The 21,158-nt window shown below is 42.2% G+C and overlaps 1 protein-coding gene and 1 long non-coding RNA gene across 7 annotated transcripts in view; both read left to right on the top strand.

Annotated features, from left to right (window-relative positions):
• tcf7l2 (transcription factor 7 like 2) overlaps nt 1–21,158 on the top strand; it is a 107,294-nt gene that overhangs the window by 30,224 nt on the left and 55,912 nt on the right. For 3 of the 6 annotated variants that reach the window (XM_088016410.1, XM_088016411.1, XM_014992233.2), the window contains exons 4-5: nt 6,996–7,097; nt 15,306–15,365. In XM_088016410.1, coding sequence (XP_087872536.1) covers nt 6,996–7,097; nt 15,306–15,365 — 162 coding nt within the window. The remainder of the gene's footprint in view (nt 1–6,995; nt 7,098–15,305; nt 15,366–21,158) is intronic. The other 3 variants (XM_088016412.1, XM_088016413.1, XM_014992237.2) reach the window with 1 other exon arrangement.
• LOC148153714 (uncharacterized) lies at nt 11,131–15,225 on the top strand. Its single transcript, XR_015766339.1, has 2 exons — nt 11,131–13,898; nt 13,931–15,225. It is a non-coding gene; the product is annotated as an uncharacterized LOC148153714 (long non-coding RNA).

Raw genomic sequence — 21,158 nt, forward strand, 5'->3', positions numbered from 1 at the left:
TACTTTATTTGCTTAAGAATGCTTTTGCTTATTCAGTTGCACCTGTGCGTGACAACAAAGACCATAAGCATTATCTGCTGCAGATCGAGACAATATGCTCAGCTCTCATTTTTCAAGGGATAAAATTGTAGTCAAACTGGATAGACTAATCTTTTAAGCTCTTAGCTGTTTACTTACTGAGCTTTTGAATGGGCTCATCTTACAAGCCTTGATCATTTCCAGACTTAAATAAAGCTCTTTATAGTAGCAGTTTGATTGGTGTAATCTGCAAGCTGTCAATCCAATCTCTATGGGGCTCTCCAGCTGGGCCATTTGGCCAGGAGTTTGTCAAATATGGGTGTGTTCTGTTGTTCAGGTGTGAGTAAGTAAATGTGCATGTCGAGTGTGTTAGGGTGGAGATAAAGGGGGGTTATTCTGAATGTATAAAGCTATGTTGTGTGAATGACATGGAGGGGTAGCCACAGATGGCCAGAAGATCCCCTGGCCTCTCTGGAGCAACACCCAGCATCCATATGCTGACTCTAAACCAAAGCTGCTGTCTGCTTTTTCTATAACTCTTTCCGCTCCATCCTCACATGACTGCGAGTCCCCACTGGTGCTCATCGTTCTTCCACTGGCCACCCGCTGGAGAGGAGACCAGTGTTTGCCAGCCACATTGGCACATTTGGACCTCAGTTTGTTTGATTGGTCTGAAGCCCTCTTTGCTCCTAATCCAAAACAAAAGCGAACAAGCCATGCAGCGGCTGCCGCTCCTGCCCGTCAGGCAGCATGTGATAAGCACATCAGATGGGGGCTTGATTGGAAAGAAGCTGGTTGGGGACAACAAACAGGCTGAGAAGATCTTGTGGCCACTGCATTCGCCAGAAATTAGAAAACTGGGTGTGAACGTTTTTACTCCCTCAGCTTTAATCTGTGATCGGTGGGTTCAGTACTGGAAAAGTAGATGTGATTTTATCAGATTGCCTACTATTAAAACGCTCAGCAATTTAAGTCTGCCAATGCTTTCACCAACAGCAAGTACTTTAAATTGAATAGTTGACATCTGGAAATACCTGAGACTGCCTTTAAAAAGGCTTAGAGCTTCCTGTTTAAAAAGTTAGAACACTGCAGTCCTTTTACAAATTCATTCACTTCAACATGTGACATGAGCACTACAATATTTAAAATACAGTGCTTATGTTAATGGATGAGCATGATTACATGCTCATTCTCATTATGAATGACTGAGTACTGAATTTTGCACAAAGAGATCGGTTGTAATGAACTTTGGTTATTTTTCGAAAAAGAGGTGTTAACTCTTATATTGTATTTTTTTTCAGAAATTGTAGCAGTGAGTTATTATCAGACAGACAGGCAAATACTTTAGGAGGTAATTGAATTGTTTCAGTGCCAGTTTGATACAAACTGGTATGTGTATAGGTGAAGTGATGGCCTTGCTTTGCTCCCTATCCAGCCTCCCCCTCTGCTAGTGACCAGGACAAGAGGCCTGGCTTGTTTTCACTGTGATGCCAGACAGTGTTGGTCTGAGTTAACACACTGTGGCTCATAACATGCCAGTGGCAGTGAGCTGTAGATGGGTCCGGCATGAAAAAGGAAATCTGGTGAAACATAAATTGCAAGTTCAGCAAAGCTGCACTGACTGTAGAGGGAATTGGTTCTCCAGAAAAGTCTTTCAGCTTGACCTTTTGTTTGAGGCCGTATTGGGAAGAGCATTCATTTGGGTTTGGGTCAAAGACAAGACGAGGAGTTTGAGTTTTATTAAATATGCCTTTAACTGAAAATGATGGGAGAACTGGGACGGTGGGGGTGAGTTCATCCCTGTGTAAGGATTTAAAGGACTTCGTTGTCTTTCACTTCATAAGAGACAATTGAGTCATTCAGCTCCCATTGTGAGGCTGGCCAGGCAAGGAGGGGCTGCAGGGCATGGGCGAAAGAGAACAACCTCGAGAGGCAAGTCTGAAAAGGAGAGGGGAGAAGGAAGAAGCGGCGCTGTGAAAGCATAGCTACTGGTTGGCTCTCGTTGGGTGGGGAGGCCTGTTGGGGGGGGAGAGATTGGGTTTGGGCTGGTTAGCGTCTGTGTATGGGTGGAGTTGGGGGCGGGGAGAGAGAGAGTTATCCTGGAACTCCGGAGCAATTTGTCACTTTGGAATGGCTCTTGAGTTACATGGGGGGCCCCCTCTCATAGCAGGAGAATTTTCAGGTCGCTGAGTGGGGAAGCAGAGGGAGGGGGTCAGAGGTCGCGGCCTTACTCGAGCCCAGCCAGTGCGTCCGTTAGCAGGCCAGACGGGTGGGTGGGAGCCAGGAGGGGGTTGATCTGGAAGTACACAGTGCTTGCCAAGGTTCCGTCTTCCTCGACATGCCTATAAAACCCTAGTGTGTGAGAACATTTGCAATATTAAGGCTGAGGTGGAGCCACTTATCTAGGCTCCGACATCCTTCCTCTCACTTATCAATTGGTCTAACACTGAGGAGGTGTCTGGGGGTCACCTTCACACTCCTTCCTCACCTCTTCTCCCAGGTGAAGCAGTGTTTCAGGATCTGCATCTGTCAGCACGTTAACATGACATTGTAAAACTTTTGCTACATGTGAATTATGGAGTTGCACTGATCAGAGATGTGGTTTGTTTCCTGTCAGGGATTTCTTAAAGCTCTGACTTCCTAATGTTGATTTTAGTCAAAATATTTATGTAAAATAAGGAGATGCCAGACATTAGGGAGAGCAGTTTGTATTACGCAACTCGTCAATTGAGCTGGACTTCAAAACAAGGACAAAATTGTTACAAGAGTTGAGGCTTTTATCTGTTTTTAGCATCTTGTATTGGTGTCTGGCATGGTTAGCGTGGCTAACTGGGTTAGCTTTATAAATATATGCTTTTAAGATGTCCAAAAGATTTCCAGCATTTCCTATTGAGGATGTTACACAGCATATAGTTAGACTCAAGTCTTTCTGAAGATTATCCAGAGAAACTGGTTAATCTGGTTAACTGCTTTGCTGTAGTGCTTCCCGGATGAGCCCCCAATTTGTTGAAACTGGCTTAGGATCATAACAAAAACAGGAGACCATGGTTAAAGGTGCGGAAAGTGAATATTTAATATGGATAATAATATTAAGAAAAACTACAATGGAAGGTGGGTGACAGTATCAGTGGTGTAATGCAAATGCTTGGATGTGTTGTGTGCATGGGAGTTGTGAGTTGCGAAAACAAAGGTAAATGTGCATGATGAGAGGAGATGAGGTCTGGGAGCACACGCGTCAGGAGTCCTTAAATACTGTGCTCTGGATCAGCAGGTCAGTAACACCTGCACAGAGGAAGAGCCTCATAAAGCCTAGGACCATAACAACTCTAGAAAATAACTTTCCTATCTTGAATGTATGTGTGCTACATATGTAATTACCTCAGTGAATGTAAAACGGCTAACTCCGAGTCTCCTTCTCAGTAAGACTAGCTCGATTACTGAATAGAAAAAACAAAAATAAGACTTTAAAAGTCCTGATCGACCAATCGCTGACCAGTTTTCGCTAAGTGTAAAAATAGTCTGATTCCAGTGAGAGGGTGATATGTCAGTGCATCTCTGCCGTGCTGAATTACCTCATATATAATAACTCTGTCGTTCTCCTCTTCCTGTTCTTTTTTTTTTTTGCTGTAAAAAAGTCGCCCTCCTCTTTTACTCTTAGCAATTATTGCCTAGTGTGGGTAAAAGGGGGAGTGGTTAATGAAAAACCCACAGGAGCTTTTACAAGTTTTCCTTTTTCCACTCATACAGACATACAAACAAGCATAAACAGTTCTGGTGCAGTAAAAGTCGTCTTTGGGTCATAAACGATGCTGGAGAGCGACCCGGCAGCAGGCAGTTTTCTCCGCGCCAGGGCTGTAACTGAGGACACGCAGTCAATAACTCCCTCCAGCGTCTTCCACTGGCAGGCACCCCACAGTGAACTCTTGGCTAATTACCACTGATTTAAACACAGTCTCAGAAAGGGTCGTGACACACTCGCTCTCCAGCCAGCTCTGACACACACACACACACACGCAAAGTGGAACACACTCGTATAAAGTAGTGACCACCTTTGCAAAGATGGCAACACAAAGAAACCAAATGTCCCCGGATAATTAAGCCCTGCTTCCCCCTTGCACCTCATTGATCGCGTGAGGAATGGACGACAATTTATTAAACTTTTTTGTCGCCGAGTGCCAACATGTGATCCCGGGTTACAATAATTATGGCGAAATGTAACAGAAGCTACTCAAGTCATTACCGCAACACCTTGGCAAGTCACAAAACGGTTTTGAAATGATAGGAAGAGAAGAAAGAACCCTTCAGATTTTTTTTTGATCATATCCAAAAGTTTGTGTCTGACCAGCGTTACAGACGCAGCTCAGAGTTCAGGCCTGTCACAGCTCTTTAGTTGCATTGTCTTGAAATTTTTTAATGAGTATCTGTGGCACAGAGGTTACAACACGGGCCTGCTGCCCTACTGCATTAATTACCTGACAGCAGTGATTGGTCATGTTTCTTCATTTGGTTGCTAATGACCTTAATCTTATTCTCTTTTCTACCAGCATACTCTGGATTCTAAAAATGAGTCAGCGCTTTACTTTAATTTAAAAAGCTGCAGTTCTGGCTTGAATATTCATTTTGGGCTATCGTTGATTTATTTAATTTTTGTGTTTTTGCAAGATGGGAATGATTAGACTACATGAATAATAACATTAAAGAATTTCAGATTTTCTCCAATCAAAATCATCATAATAAATGTGTTTACTCAAATAAACATGCATTCAGTTAAATCTTTTAGTAAGAAGTGCTGGAGGTATTTCTCATAACCAGTAAAGGTTGATTAACTTATTAGTAATCATGTTTTACTGCAACTGCCAGTTTCACTGTCCCAGCATGAAATTAATTTGTTTGCCAACACTCATTGGTTTAACAAGTACGGTGGACCAACGCCTATTTGCAGTTCAGTATTCACATATTTATCCGTGGAGCATAACTCTAAATTATTATTGGATAATTTTGTAGGGCACATGTAATGTTTTCGAAAGAAAATGCAGTTTGGGAAGCTGAAACACCTTGGCACAATGATGCCTCATACGCAATTAGCTGGTGTTTGCAAGATAGCCGATCCACATTTCCATTTATTTTTCTTAGTGCTGATTGGCTGTACCATCCAAGAGTGAAGAAAAGGAAAACTGTTAATGTTAGCTTCTGTAGTAGTGTGGTAGTTTAATGCATATTAAAGTGTTGTTTTAACTGTTAAAATATGTGGTTTCAGAGGGGGGTCTCAATTATTTGCAGATTCCGCCTAATTGCGGATGTTTATGGCCCATAACTTCAGTTATTGTATTTCTGAATGGGCATCCATTCTACTTAAGACAAAGGGGAAATCTAAGGAATTCATTAAAGATCTAAAATGGAATTTGGGTACATAAATTGGGCAAACACTTTTGAGCTATTTTTAACCGAATACTGCTTCCAATCCACTGTCATTATCCACAATAAACCAAGCATTACAACGCCACGGATTGTAACGGTGTTGGCCAAGAAAGAAGCAATTGCTCTAAAATCAACTCCTTCTAGTTTGACTAAAATCTTAAGCTGTACCACGTCAAGACTCTAAATTCATAACAGAGAAAAATAATATGGGTTAGGTGAGACAATTTTGATCTGTTTAGCCTCGGTGACGAGAACGATGTCAAAGATGACTGGTGCAAACTCGTTCTGGTGGATACTTCCTGATTTGGGGCTGTTTTGCAGCTGGTGCATTGCTGTTGATAGAAAACGGATGGCAATTTTTTTTTTTTTTCCATTCAGAGTAACAGCAAAAGCTTTCTTATTGTCTAAAACTGCACATTGTTGAGGTGCATCTTCCCCACTAATTTCAAACTCCATGCGTGGAACTAAGAACATCAACGCTGAAATCGACATTTTGTACCTTTTTTAAGTTCATTTAAGTTTTTTTTCACACGTTCTTTGTGCTGGGTCAAATAAATACTTAAAAGATCTAAGTATTTGTTATTTTTGCCCCAGGTAGCTTGTTTCTCTGTAGCTTTTTATACACGGTCACTTTGACCTTTTTTCCTCAGGTTAGGTGGCTGTGCCATTGAAAAGCAAAGTTTGACTCGTCATGTTGTAGCAAAGTCAACACCAGACCTTCGGTGGCTAAAAATCAATTCGGATTACTTCAGTGTGAGAAATAACATTTCATTTCAATAAACATTCATATTCAATTAAAAGGTGCCATCAGCTGTAGATTGTTCTAGCAGTTATTACTACCGACAGATGCTTCTCATGACCCTTGTTCCTGCTTATCTGTGTTTCGTTTCATTTTATTTCCTCCCTTGGTGTAGGCGTCTTTAGAGAAACAGGGTGGGGAGGGGCGATGGCAGACATTCTGACTTCAGATTGAGGCCAGGTCAATCATTTATGGGGGCAGTCAGGTGGTTCAGCCTCACAGGAGCGTGGTGAGGGACCACGCTTTGCCTCGTTTTATGATTTCCAGTAAAACCCGTCACACTGATGACATGAGGTCACCACAAAGGCGTGGAAAAGAAACCAAAAGACGTTGCTTTAATTTAGCTCAGAGTGACTCAGACATACTTAAACTCACCAGTCTGCCACTTAGGTGTAAATTAATTTTTTTTGTTGTTTTTCTACACTTTTTCTCTGTAAAAGTATGTGCTTTGTATTTCTGAAAGAAAATGATATACATTATTTAGTCTACAGAGCTTCTGTGTGCACTCCTGCTCGACTCTTAGATGCATGCTTCAGGCCATTCTCATCGCCTCCATCTGCCTTAAAGTTTTTATTTGCGTCTCCATATTTTTGAGTTTTCACACCCCTGTGCACTTGTCGAGAAATGTCTCCCCCTTTTGTTTTGTCCTACTACTTTTTGGTTTTGCCTCCCCCTTCTCCCTCTTCCGCTCCCCCTTTTTTTGCATTGTTAACATGTTTTGTTTTCTTTCTTTCCATTCTGTTTCCTTTCTGCCATTCAGTACCTACAGATGAAATGGCCCCTTCTAGATGTTCAACCAGGAGGTCTTCAGAGTAGACAAGCACTTAAAGATGCCAGGTCCCCGTCACCGGCACACATTGTCGTAAGTAAATCCTCCGCTCGGTCCTTTTTCACCATCTAAGAAAAAGCTTCCCCCTCCCTCCTTCTTCGTCTGTTTTTGACTGGACACTTGTGTTTGTTTCGCCTAAATCACAGCCACTAACACACCCAAGCCACACTAATTCTCCTAAAAGTGCACATGTGGACACTGAAAGGCTTTGTGGTTGTGGACTGGTTGATCACGAGGTGAGTGGCAGCGGCGGAGACTCCGTGGCGGACGCACCTGTTGTTCTTTGAACCAGCCATGTCTGTCTGTAATCTCTTGGAATGATAACTCTCAGGTCAGGATTGCAATTAGCTGGATTTTTATGGACAATTGATTGCGGTTTAATGGGAATAAACAAATGCTGGACTGCAAAACACTTGTCTGTGAGGGAAGCGGGGGCGTTGCTTTGCTCCATCATTGATCACGCTGTCCATGGCATTGGAGGGTTGCCCTGACGATACATGCAAATAACAGCATGTACCTCAGGCATGTCGATATCTGCCAACACTAAAATCGGCAGCTTAGTTTAAGGCTGAAAGTTTACAAGAGTTCGGTAGAAAAGTTTTAACGTAAGGAGGGCATACGCTTGTGGCCACGTGGTTGGCGAGAGCGAGGAAAATCAATATGTGTGGGGATAGAGAAGTAGATCTGATGTGGCCATTAATGCCTCGGAGCAATTCCGGCTGCTGTTTTATTTTATGTTTTTTTTTGTGTGTTATTTTGTTTTTATGTAAGAAAATGAAAATTTCCATGGCACAGAACTTGTCAAAGCACCCCTCATGCGGTAACCCGTGACCCGTTCTTCGTCCAGCGTGCCGTTAATTTGTCGTTACAGCTCTGGAGCCGCACACTGGAGGATGTGGTGGTTTTTATCGCACAGATTACACTATTGAGACACGCTGTCCCCTCTGAGTCACATTTGACATTCGATCATTACAGCCTCTTTTATGGTCTGTTATAAATTCCTTCTCGAAAAGCCGGCAAATCGAGGCCTCTGTTGGTATTTCGCCTGCTATTTAAGGAAGCACGTCTTAAAATAGGGAAACGACGCATACTTGAAACAGAAATGTTGTCAAAAGTTGTGTTTAAAGATGAGAAGGAGATGGCGATGACAGCGTTATTCAAGGAGAAGGAAGAGGAACTCAGACAAAGCGTCTTGTTGTTCTCTGTGTTGTTGCTGGTGGTTTTATACCTTTTACCCTTGTTATTTCTGGAGATGTTGGGGGAAAAACAAAAGTCCCAGCTCACATGATGATGTCATTAAATCTGTTTTATACTATTGCTCTGACTTTTAGGATATGTGATGTGTTCATTTCATCCTCATTCTGCTTTCAAAAAAATTAGAGCAGCCATATTTATAATGAGCTCATATGTGCAGAAAGTTTCAGGAAGGAAATTTCTGGTTATCTTTCTGCGTATTCAGATCTTTCCCTTTAATGGTAAGGAAACTTCCTCGGTGGTAATTTTGAAATCAACAGATAACACACAAATCACAAGGTCACTGCTAAAGAAGCTAGGTTTTCTGTATGTTGCATCCAAGTATATTAATGGAAAGTTGAGTGGAAGGAAAAACTGCTTGATGTTAAATTGGCATCTTTTCTTTTTCTCTTCAGTAGAAACTCTTCTGTTTGGCCTTACTACCAAACAGACATAAACAAATCAAAAGCAGTGAAACAGATAACCCTGAATAAATAATGACACTGATCAATACCAAAAAAAAAAAAACTATTGTAATGTCTGCGCTCCTATTACCCACTTCTGTGCGATGCGTTTGATGCGCAGGCTGGTTAAGATCAGAGGCGTTGCTGCCGTGCTGTACAGGCGGCGCACAACTGCCTGTTAGTAGAAGTGATGAAACCGAATGTGAAATGCTGCCCGTATTGTTGGCTGCTCCTCCCGAGCTGCTCCAGCATCCACCTCTGGCTGAGGCGGGAAGTGGGCTTCAATGTTTCCCTCGTTTGCATCATGCATGCTGTCGTACATATAGAAAAGGAAAGATTAGCTGCAGGACAGCTGCCGTGAATCGTAATGACAACCTCATGTTGAATCTTGCAGGTGCCACTCAAAAAAAAAAAAAAAAAAAAAAAAAAGGTCTCACTGTTCGGGGTGCATGATGCTCTTATCTGTGGATTTGGCCGCCAACTGTAGCTCCATTTTGTTTGCGAATGCAACGAATCGTTCAGGTGCCTTGACCTCCGTCTGCCTGAAGCATGAGCAGGCTGCACAGGTAGCGATAAGACAGCTGGAACATTAATAAACAGAAGCGAAGGCGGACGTAGACGAGGAATAAATATGAAGTCAAATGTTTTCATCTCTGTGTGGAAAGCTCAGTTTTGGGAACGATGGAGGATCAGCTTAGAGAGAGAGAGAGGAGGAAGTGACCTCATCATGGCTGTTCTCCCCGAGGGCACGCTGGATGCCCCGGCTTGCCGTGCCCCTCGGAGGAGGCCGAGCTGGATCCTTTTTGAAGTGCGCGACCGCCCTGCAGGCAGCCTTAAGACCTGCCGCTGCTGAACTTTTGTGCCATTGGCTGAAAATCATTCAATATTTTATCCACCTACTGATGTGCAGGTGTGGAGGTTGAGCCCGCAAAACAATTTTTGTCCGTCACGCAGCTCCTATGGGGAAAGATCAACAGTGCTGAGTATTTATTCATGCGTTGACATGACGCTGTACACCAGTAAACCCTTTTTCAATGCGTTTGAAACATAAATTAGGTTGATAAATGTTGAAAACTGCATCAGCTTTTCATATTTAGTCCAAAGGAAAGCTTAATAATTCACAAAAGTATTCATACTACTTAATAGTTTTCACATTTTCTCATTTTTACCAAACACTTGATTTAATGTGATAGAAACAACACAAGACTGTGAAAACACGTGGAAATAATATTTTCATTTAGGGGTATCACTCCGATACCCCTAAAGAGAGGGGGACTGATTGCACCAAGTATTAAATAAAACTCACCTGTATCTAATTTAATTAATATAAATGTAGCTGTTCTTTTATGGCCTCTGAGGTTTAGTTCTTTAAAAAAATATATAACACTGGACTCAATCCACATTGTGAAATCTGAAAAGTGTGGCATACATTTGTAGTACGTATTTTATAGAATCACCTTCTGGTGCAGTTAGTCTTTTGGGGTGTGTCTGTTTTGGGCTGCGAAGTTGCTGGTTGCTTAAGGTTTGGCTATCCCTGCAAGAGATAATGCTGCCACCACCATCTGCTACTGTTTCCAACAGTGGTTCATCTTGCCAGATTTGTGGAGAGTATAAATAACAAATGTCATTGTGGTGTTTTTTGGGGAAAATACTGATAATGATCCAGTGCGGGATTGTGGATATATTTAGCTGAAGTAAAGAATAATGTCAGAGTAGTGGTCATTTGAAAGAGTAGGGAAATATACTTTGTATGATATAATATCGGCAGTATTTCTACCGGCGTTGGCCTGAATTTTAATATTGGAGCGTCCATGGCTCAATGAGAGGATCCAAGATTAGGATATTGTTCTAGAATCTAATTCTGGTTCTCAGCAACTTCATCCCTGAACCTGCGTGATGTGTTCATGGTGTTCATGATGCCATTTCTGTACAGAGCATCTGCGCATCCTTAAAAAGTCTTAATTTTGTCTGTCTAAAATTAAGAACTTAAAATGTCTTAAATTCATTTCAAAAATGTATGTTGACCTTAAATACCTTTATCACAGGTATTACATTTTGTCAGACATTTTCTGTGGCTTGATGTGGTTGAAGCTACTGATACTAGCTAGCTACCTCCCTCTTTTTTTGCGCCTTTCATGGGTAAATACAAATTTATCTCCATTTGGCTGGACGATGTTCACTTTCGCCACTGTTGTCGTCCCATACGGGACTTGGTGCAAAAAATAATATATATATATATATATATATATATGTATATATATATATACGTTTTGGTAAGTTTGGCACTGTCAGGGTTAAGGCTGTAGAGAAGAGCCACAAACATCCCAGAAATCTCAGTTTCTTCTTTGCTTGATTGTGTTACAGAAGGATCTCCCAAGCATCTCGTGCATTTATAGTTTTTTGTCTTAAATTTCATTCAAGAGGGCATTAAAAAAGGTCTTAAAAAGTCTTAAATAGTCTTAAATTTGGTTTGCTGAGACATGCAGACACCATGCTGTAATAAACCTGTGAGGCCAGAAACAAAACAGCTAGATTTATGCTGACATGAAATTCCATATAGGCGTTTGAGTAAGAAAGGCCTGAAGACAAAGGCATGTAATGCTGTTCTATCACATGAAATCATAATAAAGGACTTTATTTTGCAGTTCAGAATGTGGAAAAGTCCAAGAGGGTCTGAATACTTTTGCAGTGAGGCGAGTCTGTATAGCACGAACTCAGCGAGACAATGAGCCAAATCAGAGTGTTTAGTAAATCTACAAACTTGGGCTGCGTGTGTTGATATCATCAACAATAACACAGCGGCGGCCTCAGCAGGAGTCCAGGCTTGTGTTGGTGATGTCATGATGTCATGTGACCAGAGGGGGGGAGGTGAAGGAGGATCTCGTCTCAGTCATGTGATCAAAGTTGGTTTGATTTTTTAGATCCTGCCTTAGCTTAAAGAAAAAGTATGAAAGCAACTTAATTCGTATTTTAAGCTTTGAGAGGGAAAGACATCCCCTGCTTTAAGAGGATACACACTGATTTCTCCCTCTCCTACACACACACACACACGCACGCGCACGCATGCACAGCCTTGGAGTCTAGAGTCTAGCCCTGGCCAAACAATGTCTCCATTGTTTTGTGGGCTTTCACTGGCAGCAGGGGACGGCTGGAGTGTTAACCATTTCCCAACTGCACCTTACTGTGTGTGTCTGTGTGTGCGTGTCTGCGTGTGTGTGTGTGTGTCAGAGGTAGTGAAGCATAGGCTTTGGAGGGATGTAGAGAAAGAGAAAGAGAGAGAGAGGGTGTTTGCTCGAAGTGTATTGTAATTAGTATGGAGGAAGTGATGGAATCCGTTCGTTTTTACGGTGTGCCGGACCTCCCGCCTGAGCCTCGACAACCTCCACTTTATTTCCATTCAGACAAACCTGTTTTCCTGAGGAATGTGTGCACACTGCAAAAACACAAAATCTTACCAAGTGTTTTTGGCCTAGTGTGTGTCTCAATCCAAGTATACTAACCTACAAGTAACTTTTCGGCAAGATATATAGGAGCTTGTTTTATGTAAATAATTCCTTCCTCTAGTAGATCATTTCACTTAAAAGATGGGAAAAATGTCTTGTTGATTGTAAAGTAATATGACAGTGGAAATACTCCTTTTCTAAATTACTGTTAAGGAATTATTTACTTAAAACAAGCTGCTGTATCTTGCTAAAAAGTTACTTATAAGCTAGTTTTGTCTCCAGTGAAATAAGATATTGGCACAGGAAACAGGACAAGAAATCCTTGGTGAGATTTTGTGTTTTCTTGCAGTGCAGGAGAGAGAGGCTGAAAAACAGAGCAGCGTCCTGGTTAAACATTCAGAATAGACTCATCACAATGACTGTGGATTCCTGTAGCGGGTCAAAGAACTCCGACTCTGGGAGGGAAAAAAAAAAAATAAAAAAAGAGGCAGGATCACATTCACCTTCTGGGACCACTTCTCTATCCATCCTTGAGTAGCAGGGGATGAAAAGGGGGGCTTCCTGTGGTCTGAATACCCCATACACCTGGGCTGGCCAGACAATTGCAAGGGACTCTGGGAGGCCCAGCCTTCGCTGTTGTTAATGAGCGACCCCCATGGTCAACAGGCGCCACCCACGCACCCGTCCCGACTCCGCCGCCTTTACCTTAGAGGCTCTTTCTGTCCTTAACTTCTGCTGACCTTTAGCTGTTCTTTCCTGCTGCATTTTAAGCCTTCATCCAAGTAACCACCTCCCTTCTTTTTTGTCTTCTGTTTGTGCATGCATCCCTCCATCCATCCCCTGCTGCACAAGAAGGCTCACATCCCACGAATTTATTTATGGTTGTCTCCAATTTTGAAACCAGAAATACACTTAGCATGCAGGATTATGTGATGATAGAGGGTCTTTTTGTGTGCGTGTGCATATTTTATATAACATTTTTATTCTTATCGACCAGTTTGTTTCGGCGTTGTTGCCTCCTCCGGCTTCGGGCGCTTGCTGGAGAGGGCCACGCTTGCGTCATCGGCCTGGACGAGACGTGGCGTCAGCCCCGGGAACCGTGACAATGAGAATGAGAGCACCTCGGTCATTGTATCTGTCCAGTAGTCTGGATGGCGGCTCGTTCCCACAGACAATCCGCTCAGTGTTGGCTCACTTTGCGGCAATCCCACAACAACCGACTGCAGATTGTTTTTTTTTTCTTCTCCTTTGACTTTAAAGAGAATCTTAGAATATTCTAAAATGCTCGACAGAGTATCCGTACTCTTCATATTTTTTTTACATTTTATCGCCAACCCATTTATGTGACAGAACAGTCCAAAGTGTTGCATTATGGTGAATGGAAAGACAATAATGTGTTCCGACTTTGTTTACAAATAAGAATTGGAAAAATGTGGCATGCATGTGTTTTAAGCTAGGTCTCGGTTCAGTTGAGGTAAACTCTGGTGCCGTCCGAATGTATATAAGACTGCCAAGCGGACTGGAAATTACTCAAGAAGCAGAAAGTTAAAAATAACGCAGGGCATTCTGGGTAAATACAACCAAAACAAATGGCAAGTCTAGCATTAGCGGGAAAAATGGCTCATCTGCCAAAGAGAAAAGAGAAATAGCTAAAATCTGATGGTGCTCCTTAGTTGTCTACCAGATTATCAGGTGTGAAGACACCTGACACCTAACAGATTATCAGGTGAAGACACCTGATAATCTGTTAGCCTTTTTTAGGCCTCAGAGATAAAGATTTACTCCGACTGCCCAGCCAAGAAAGACTTGGGGTCTGTTTTGGTCGAAAGTGCGTGGCAAGTTGACCGCAGGTTATGAGTGAGACAGGAAGTGAGACAAACTAAAACTTATTGCTAGCCTAAAGAGCAGTGAACTTGCCCCTGATAGGAGCTCAGAAATACAAAAAAAAGGAAAAAGTGATCTTGTTTGAGAAGCTTTTAATTCCGGTGGGATTGCCGGAACATGCCTGAATGCTCAATCTCACGAGTCCGGTGGTCCTGTGATGGACACTCGAGTCGGAGTCCGTATGTATGGGAACAATCGGATCGTACCGCGAAGAGCCGGACGCAAGCGGTGTGTTTTAGCGTTATTGTTGTTTCTCCTTGCTGACTGCTAAATAACCCCCCATGAACTTAAGCTAACCCTTGCTGAGGGTTGGGCATGTGGGAGTCTGTGTTGGACACACTTTAACGGCATAATGGATATTTGCTCGCGTGCACGCGCCAGTAAACCGCAGTGTTTACTGACTAGCTTTTATGAGGAGCTATCTCGCTGGCCCGAGGGTCAACACGAGTAGAAGGAAAACCCAGTGATCTGAGTGCACAGTAGCTGTTGGGTACCAGAGCCCTTCAGTAAACTAAAAAGCCCCGTTGCTTCCCTTTGCATGTTGTTTGACTTTCACTAGTTTATCCCTTCTTTTGTTTTCAGTCTCAACCTTCTTTTCCTCCTCTCCTGTCCTCTGTCATTTGTTTGTAATTTCATCTTTTCCTTTTAGCTACAGGACAGTTAAAGCTCAGATATCCCTCTGCTAAATTGAAACATCTATTTCTTTTATGCATGTTCTGAACTGGTATGTGAAAAGTCATCATGCAATTGGGATTAAAGAAGCTTTGAGAAGCTGGTCAGATTCTGCACTAGCTGGTCAGAATCTGACCAGCTAGTGCAGCTGAGGGATCCTTGTTCACACAGAGGAGGTGAAGTGTTTCAGCAAAGCGCAGCGTTGTTTTAACAACCAGGCAACTGTAAAACCAGTTGAGAGCCAGCACACTCCCGTTTTCCCTGTGTAAAACCAGTTCTAACGGAGCCCATCGAGAGCTGAGCCAGCATGGGCGAGGTGGTAGCTTAAATTAGTAAAACAGCCAGGGGATGCAGCTTTTTATTTTTTTCCAATGCGAACATGTTTCTTTTTGCATAAAACCTTCTGCTGAGTTTGTATGCAGAGCTGTGTGTGCGCGCCTGTGTGTATGTGTGCGTGTGTGTGTGTGAGAGAGAGAGAAATAAAAAGGAGAGATGGAGAGCTGATATAATTGTGTGACTTGGGAACGTCCGTCTTTGCCTTTCAGGGGCCCTTCTGCTGGGAATTCCCCGGACAGTCAGATCTGAGCCTTCACCAATTTCATTTGGTGAGAGACCTTTGAATTCCAAAAATAATATGCTTTATTTTTTTTTCATTTGACTGATTATGCACTCAAATTACCAACTGATTATTTATTGATTATTTAAAATGGCAAAAGTAGTGAATGAAAAGAACCTTAAATCGTGATAATGACAATCATAATCATTCATTGCTGCTGATTTGCTGTTTATATGCTACTGAATGTCTGCAATGCCTTATTATGTGAAATCAGAACTCAAATGTTTATGTATGATGAATGGTGCTGATAATGCATTTATTAATGTATATAACTGTATTGATGTTTCATTGGATGTTAAGGCATTTATTGCTTTATTTGGCCTTTCAAATGTATTTTTTTTATCATTTGAACTTTTCCACTTTTTGTCACATTACTTCGCTGAATTTAATTGGGATTTTTTTTAGACCAACACACAAAAAAGTGCGTCATGGTTTTATTTTGCCCCTTTCACTTTGATACCTTAAAACAAGAACCGGTGGAAACAGTTGGTCCAAATAAGACACTAAACGTGTTCAGCTGTGTGTAATTGTATCTGTTCTGAGACGGCCTCGGTTGTTTTTCTAGAGAACATTAGTGAACAAACATCATTACGAAGGAACACAGACTGCAGAAGACTGGAGAGTCTAGCGGACGATCAGCCAAAGTTACTATGAGATGGTGTAGATCAAAGCATATACTTATGTTAGTATGGCCCAGTCAAAGTCCAGATCTAAATCAGGTTGAAAATCTGTTTCAAGATGCTCTCTGTCCAATCTGAAAAGATGTTCTCTCAGTGAATGGTCAATCTGTAAAGCCTCAACTTTTTTCCAAAAAGTTAAAGATGCATCCCATTGACTTTACTTCACAACGACGCCTGTCATGGTCACAAATTTCACTGGGCAATAAATTATTCCAGAAGTTATTGCAACAAACGATACTGTTGTGTTGAGAACATTTTCAAGCAATGCAATGGAAATAATGATGATGATATAATTGGTATAATGACGGGACAGTAATGCAGTAAACCCTGTCATATATTATTCAACTTTCATTTCTAATGAATGCTTAACACTATAAATGGAAGACATTTTAAATCCACAAAATAAATAAACAAAACAGCTGAAGCAATAAATAAAATAGATACTGTAATAAAATTGTCCTTCAACAAAGGGGCAGGACCTTTGTCATCCGGTCTGTCGTAGAAAGAGAGACATGAGAAACACAATCATGGAAATAGTAATTATCAATCTTATTTCCTTTATCATGTGATTCATTGATTCATGCACCAGCTTTTGTTGGTCTGTCTCGTAAAATCCCAGTGCAATGCGCTGAAGTCTGTGGCTGTAATGTGACAGCAGGTGGAAAACAAACTGTTTTTGTCTTTGTTTGGTTTCTGTCATGTCTTAACCATTTCTTATTGACATCCTTTTATAGGACAAAGCTTTTTACAAAAACCTGTTTTTTATTAATTTATTTTTTTTATGCAGCCGCTTTCAAAAACGGCCCTGTATCCTCACACAAACTGACTAACAGAGTTTTCCTCACACAAAGACGCACTAAACTGGAGTGTTTACATCCACTGGTTGAAGATTTAGAGTCCAGATAACCGTGTTGGACTCTGAATGTCCCTCTCTGGTTCCTGTTTTCCCTGCATCTATTTAAAACCCCTCAAAGTAATCAAAAAGCGGAGCCCCAAGGTAAGGTTAGCTGTTGTTTTTAGTGCCGCCACGCTGACATGCTGAGGGACTTCAGTAAGCCTTGTTTGGATTCGCCTCAGTCAGGCACTGTGAAGCCAGAAATAGGCCAGGCATTACCAAAACCCAGAAGAGAGGAGGCTTAATCTCCTCTGAGGCCACTGCGGCCTTCTGGAGGGCTCACTCCAATTGTTTGACTAATCAATTGCTTGTTGATTATGCACACTCTGCCGGGGCCTTTGTTGCCTGTAAATAACACTAAATAAATGAAAGAAAAACCAGTCAAGAAAGACGGTAAATCACATTTGATAGACAGAAAAAAAACAATCTTTTCCTCGTGTCGACTTGATGCTTCGGTTCCCTCCCTCCGTCTCTGCTAAAACTTGTTTGACAAGGTCTGGCAGGATCAACTTTGGGTGCGCCGGTCTGTCTTTCGGCGTGTGTGTGTGTGTGTGTGTGTGTGTGTGTGCGTGTGCGTGTGCGTGTGCGTGTGCGTGTGTGTGTGTGTCTTACAAACACACCTTTGTCTGCGCTGGTGTGGACGCAGCGTCCTTGAGCCTAAGGTGTGACTCGAGTCTTGGATGACGGCTTGTCAGGGTGAAGCGAGACGATGATGTTTCCCTTTTAACAAAGAGAGCTGACCTGTGGAGGCTTTGAAAACAAACAAACAAAACAAAACAAACAAAAAAAAAACTCATCAGTCTTAGTAAGATTTTTCTAATTGCTGTCTTGCACAAAGAACCAGGATCAAGAGTCAGATACACTGCTGATGATTAATCTTTATTCCTAACGAACCACTCCCACCGTCGGCTGTCAGAGCGTGCTCATCTCTGACAAATTCCCCCGAACGGCTTGATCTGCATTCTGCAGGGCGACAGCAGACTGTGCAGCTCGGCACGCCGCTGCATTAACACTGGAGGCCGTTTGCGCAGGGGAACTTGTTTTGACAGAGCTCCAGGTGCCTCATTGTTGGAGATGGCATGGTTCAACAGATTTACCAATTAGCACCGGGCCGAGGGCACGGGAAAGGGTGGGGTAAAACGGGGGGGGGGGGGAGCTGCAGTGATGGAATGAAGTTTTGAGTGAGGGAGAGAGGAGGGAGGTTAGAGTATAAGGAGTAAGATGATCCTTGACCTTATTTCCCCTCTCCTCCACCCCCCTTTCTTCCCAGCTGTAGCATGTAAAGGGATGAGGGGTGGGAGGCTGAGGTTGAGCCACAAAGAGGAGGGAAATTACGTAGCAGAAGGAGGAGATTCCAGCTGGAAGTTGCGGAGCGAATTTAAAATCCTGCTGTTTGTCGAAGCCATTTTTTTTTCTGTCCCGTTCGAGTGACTAACCCTCCCTGTTACTCATCAGAAAAAATCTGCCTTTTTTTTTCCAGGAAGTTTGGGAGGGAACAGGTTGAACTGATTCTCCAGCTGTGCTCCGAGGGTTTTAGGGAGTTTCTGGCTGCAGATTCGTACATCGGTGTCCCGCGTGTTTCGGGCCGTAGATGCATTGAATCCAGTCTGCTTGATTGAGTTAAACAAAGGATTTCAAATTAGTTCACAGGTCCATGTTTGTTGTTGAACAGCTTTCACCGCGAATAAGAACAGTTTGCAGCCACTGATTGAAATAAACAAAAGGAAATATCACAAGAAGGATGACCTTCAATAAAGATTCAAAACAAAAATGTAGAACATGATAGAGCTTTATTTTTATTCATAACAGAAAAACTGTTATTTATATTGTTGCAAACAGTATAGTTTACGAAATGTAATCCAAACATTTATTTATTTTGATTTTGATATAGACTTAATTAAAAATGTGTTGCATGCACCTGATATTTGCTGATTAGTTAGTAGGGCTATCTGCTCTGGCTGCCACCCATCAATCAGCTGCTTAACGACAACATCCACAGCTCTCCATCTGTAGACTTAAGATGGCATTAATTAAATACTGACTGGAAATCAGTATTTTTATTTCATGTGAGTGAAAAGTTTAACAGCCTTCCTCAGCCAGCTGTCCTGCAGGGTGCAGCACAATGTGGCAGACAGAATCTGACATCTCAGTAAAAGGATCGGTCAGAGGGAAAATCTTCTTTAAACCTTAATGCCAAATATCAGTTTGTGAATAGCTGGTAGAGGTTTGGCCCTTTAATAATTTAGCACATCCTTCCAGGAAATCTGGAAACTTGAAGCGCATTATTAAACACTTTAACTATCCCAATTTAGTATTTAATTTAAGTAAAACCATCTTTTAATAACACTTCACAGCTTACTTGGCAAAACTCACCTTTTCTCCTCCGTGGGAAATGCTAATCTTGTCCGAAACATTTTAAATTGGAAGTATAAAGTCTGTTCCTTCCTACCTTCCTTCTTCCCTCCCCATCTTCCTTCCTTGCTTACTAAACGTTTTTTTATATTAATGCTTTTAACAAGCACATGGGACCCTGGAGATTTGACTTTGGAAAAGTATGGAATTTGGAAACTATAAATGTTCCAGACCCCTAAAAATTATTCCCGACTAACCTTTCCCATGCACTACGTTATTAGTCAGTAAACGACCCACATGAAGCCCAGGCCAAACAAGTAGCAGACCTCTTCCTTTGCAAGTTTCAGATCCGTGCGCTTCTTCGTGTCTACCTCTGACTGAAGCCTTCGGAAAAGCGTCTGTTTTTTGCATACAGACAAGCTGCTTGTGATTGAGAGTGACGGAGACAGCTTTTTGGAACTGGAACAGCACGCTGGGACTACAGCGGGGTAAAAAGATGGGAGGGAAAACACGGAGCCCCGCCAAAATTCCCCAAAGGACAATTTATTGTTATGGATGGCTACGCCGTCGCAGTCAAATTTCTGCTCTGCGGACCGGACCGGGAAGGGAGGGGAATGCTGAGTGATTCCAGAGAGCACTTAAGCCGCCTCGAATTCAGGTTTTCTGTCCCCACCCGCCTGATGATAGGACAGGGTCTTTTCTTTGGAGTGTGTGGGGGTAAACATGGGGTGTCTGCTTTCTGAGTCGTTAAGCACCGTCCTTGTGTATTCCAAACAGTTTGTCGGTTTGGAGAAGTCGGAACGGCTGCAGCCTCCCGGTTTATTTGATTTCCCTCTTCAGTATAAGCAAAGACTCTCCTGAACTTTACCTGGATTTGGTTGACTCTGTTTTTTGACGTTTGTGTTGTCGTCTCACTAGTCTGTGCAGTCCAGAGTTCTTGGACCTGTTTCTTATTTCAAGTGTTGGTCCAGGAAAAGAATTGGATATGATCCTTATTTTCTAACCCAGACAGTTTCTTGGACCGACTTTCCCCTCCTCCTGTTTTGTTTTTTGGGACACTTCCTTGACTTTTCTTGCGTACCACTGCAGGTGCGCACATGCCTCAGTGTTATTGTTAAGCCAGCTTTTTTTTTTATATAAAGACAAGGCATTCCAAAGAATCTGTTAGCATCAATCTTAAAGTCTTGCTACTGACTCTCAATTGGATTTAGGTCAAGACTTTGACTGGACCACCCCAACACATGATTGTTGCAGCCATTGCAGCTCTGACTCGGTTGGAGGTCGAAGCCTTGCTGGATGGTGAACCTCCAACCGTGTCTCAGTTTATTTTTTTTCCTACTTCTCATTTAGAAATTATGATCATTGGAAAAGTCAGCAACCGTGTTGAAGTTTCTCTGTTTCCCCTGACATCATACAGCTGTAATTTGTTTGAAACTTCTTCAGAAGTTTCTCCCTGACCGCCATGTTCTTTGGTCTTAGTGATGATCTCTAGGAAAACCTTGACAGACCTACTGTTTTTAAATAATATATTTTTTGAGATGGATGGTTGGACTGGATTTTACTAAAGGGTGTAAGTGTAAAGGGGCTGAACAGATTCAGTTTTAGATTTTTATAAGCAATGGGAATATATACATGTATTGAATAGGGACAGAAAAGTGGAATCAGTTATGAAACAAAACAAGGAAAAGCATGACTGTTGAGATGAAGGTTCATGCTGGAGAATGGCTCAGCAGTGACAACATATGAGCCTAGAAAAGTCTAAATTTGTCAGAGCACTGTGTTTTTTTTCTAACTTCCCTCATCAGCAAAATGGTGCCGTAGACGCCCGCATCTATGGCCACGCATCGCCTGGGAA

Source organism: Poecilia mexicana, unplaced genomic scaffold (genome assembly GCF_051168715.1).
Source record: "Poecilia mexicana isolate PSO_F unplaced genomic scaffold, ASM5116871v1 scaffold_19, whole genome shotgun sequence".
NCBI lineage: Eukaryota > Metazoa > Chordata > Actinopteri > Cyprinodontiformes > Poeciliidae > Poecilia > Poecilia mexicana.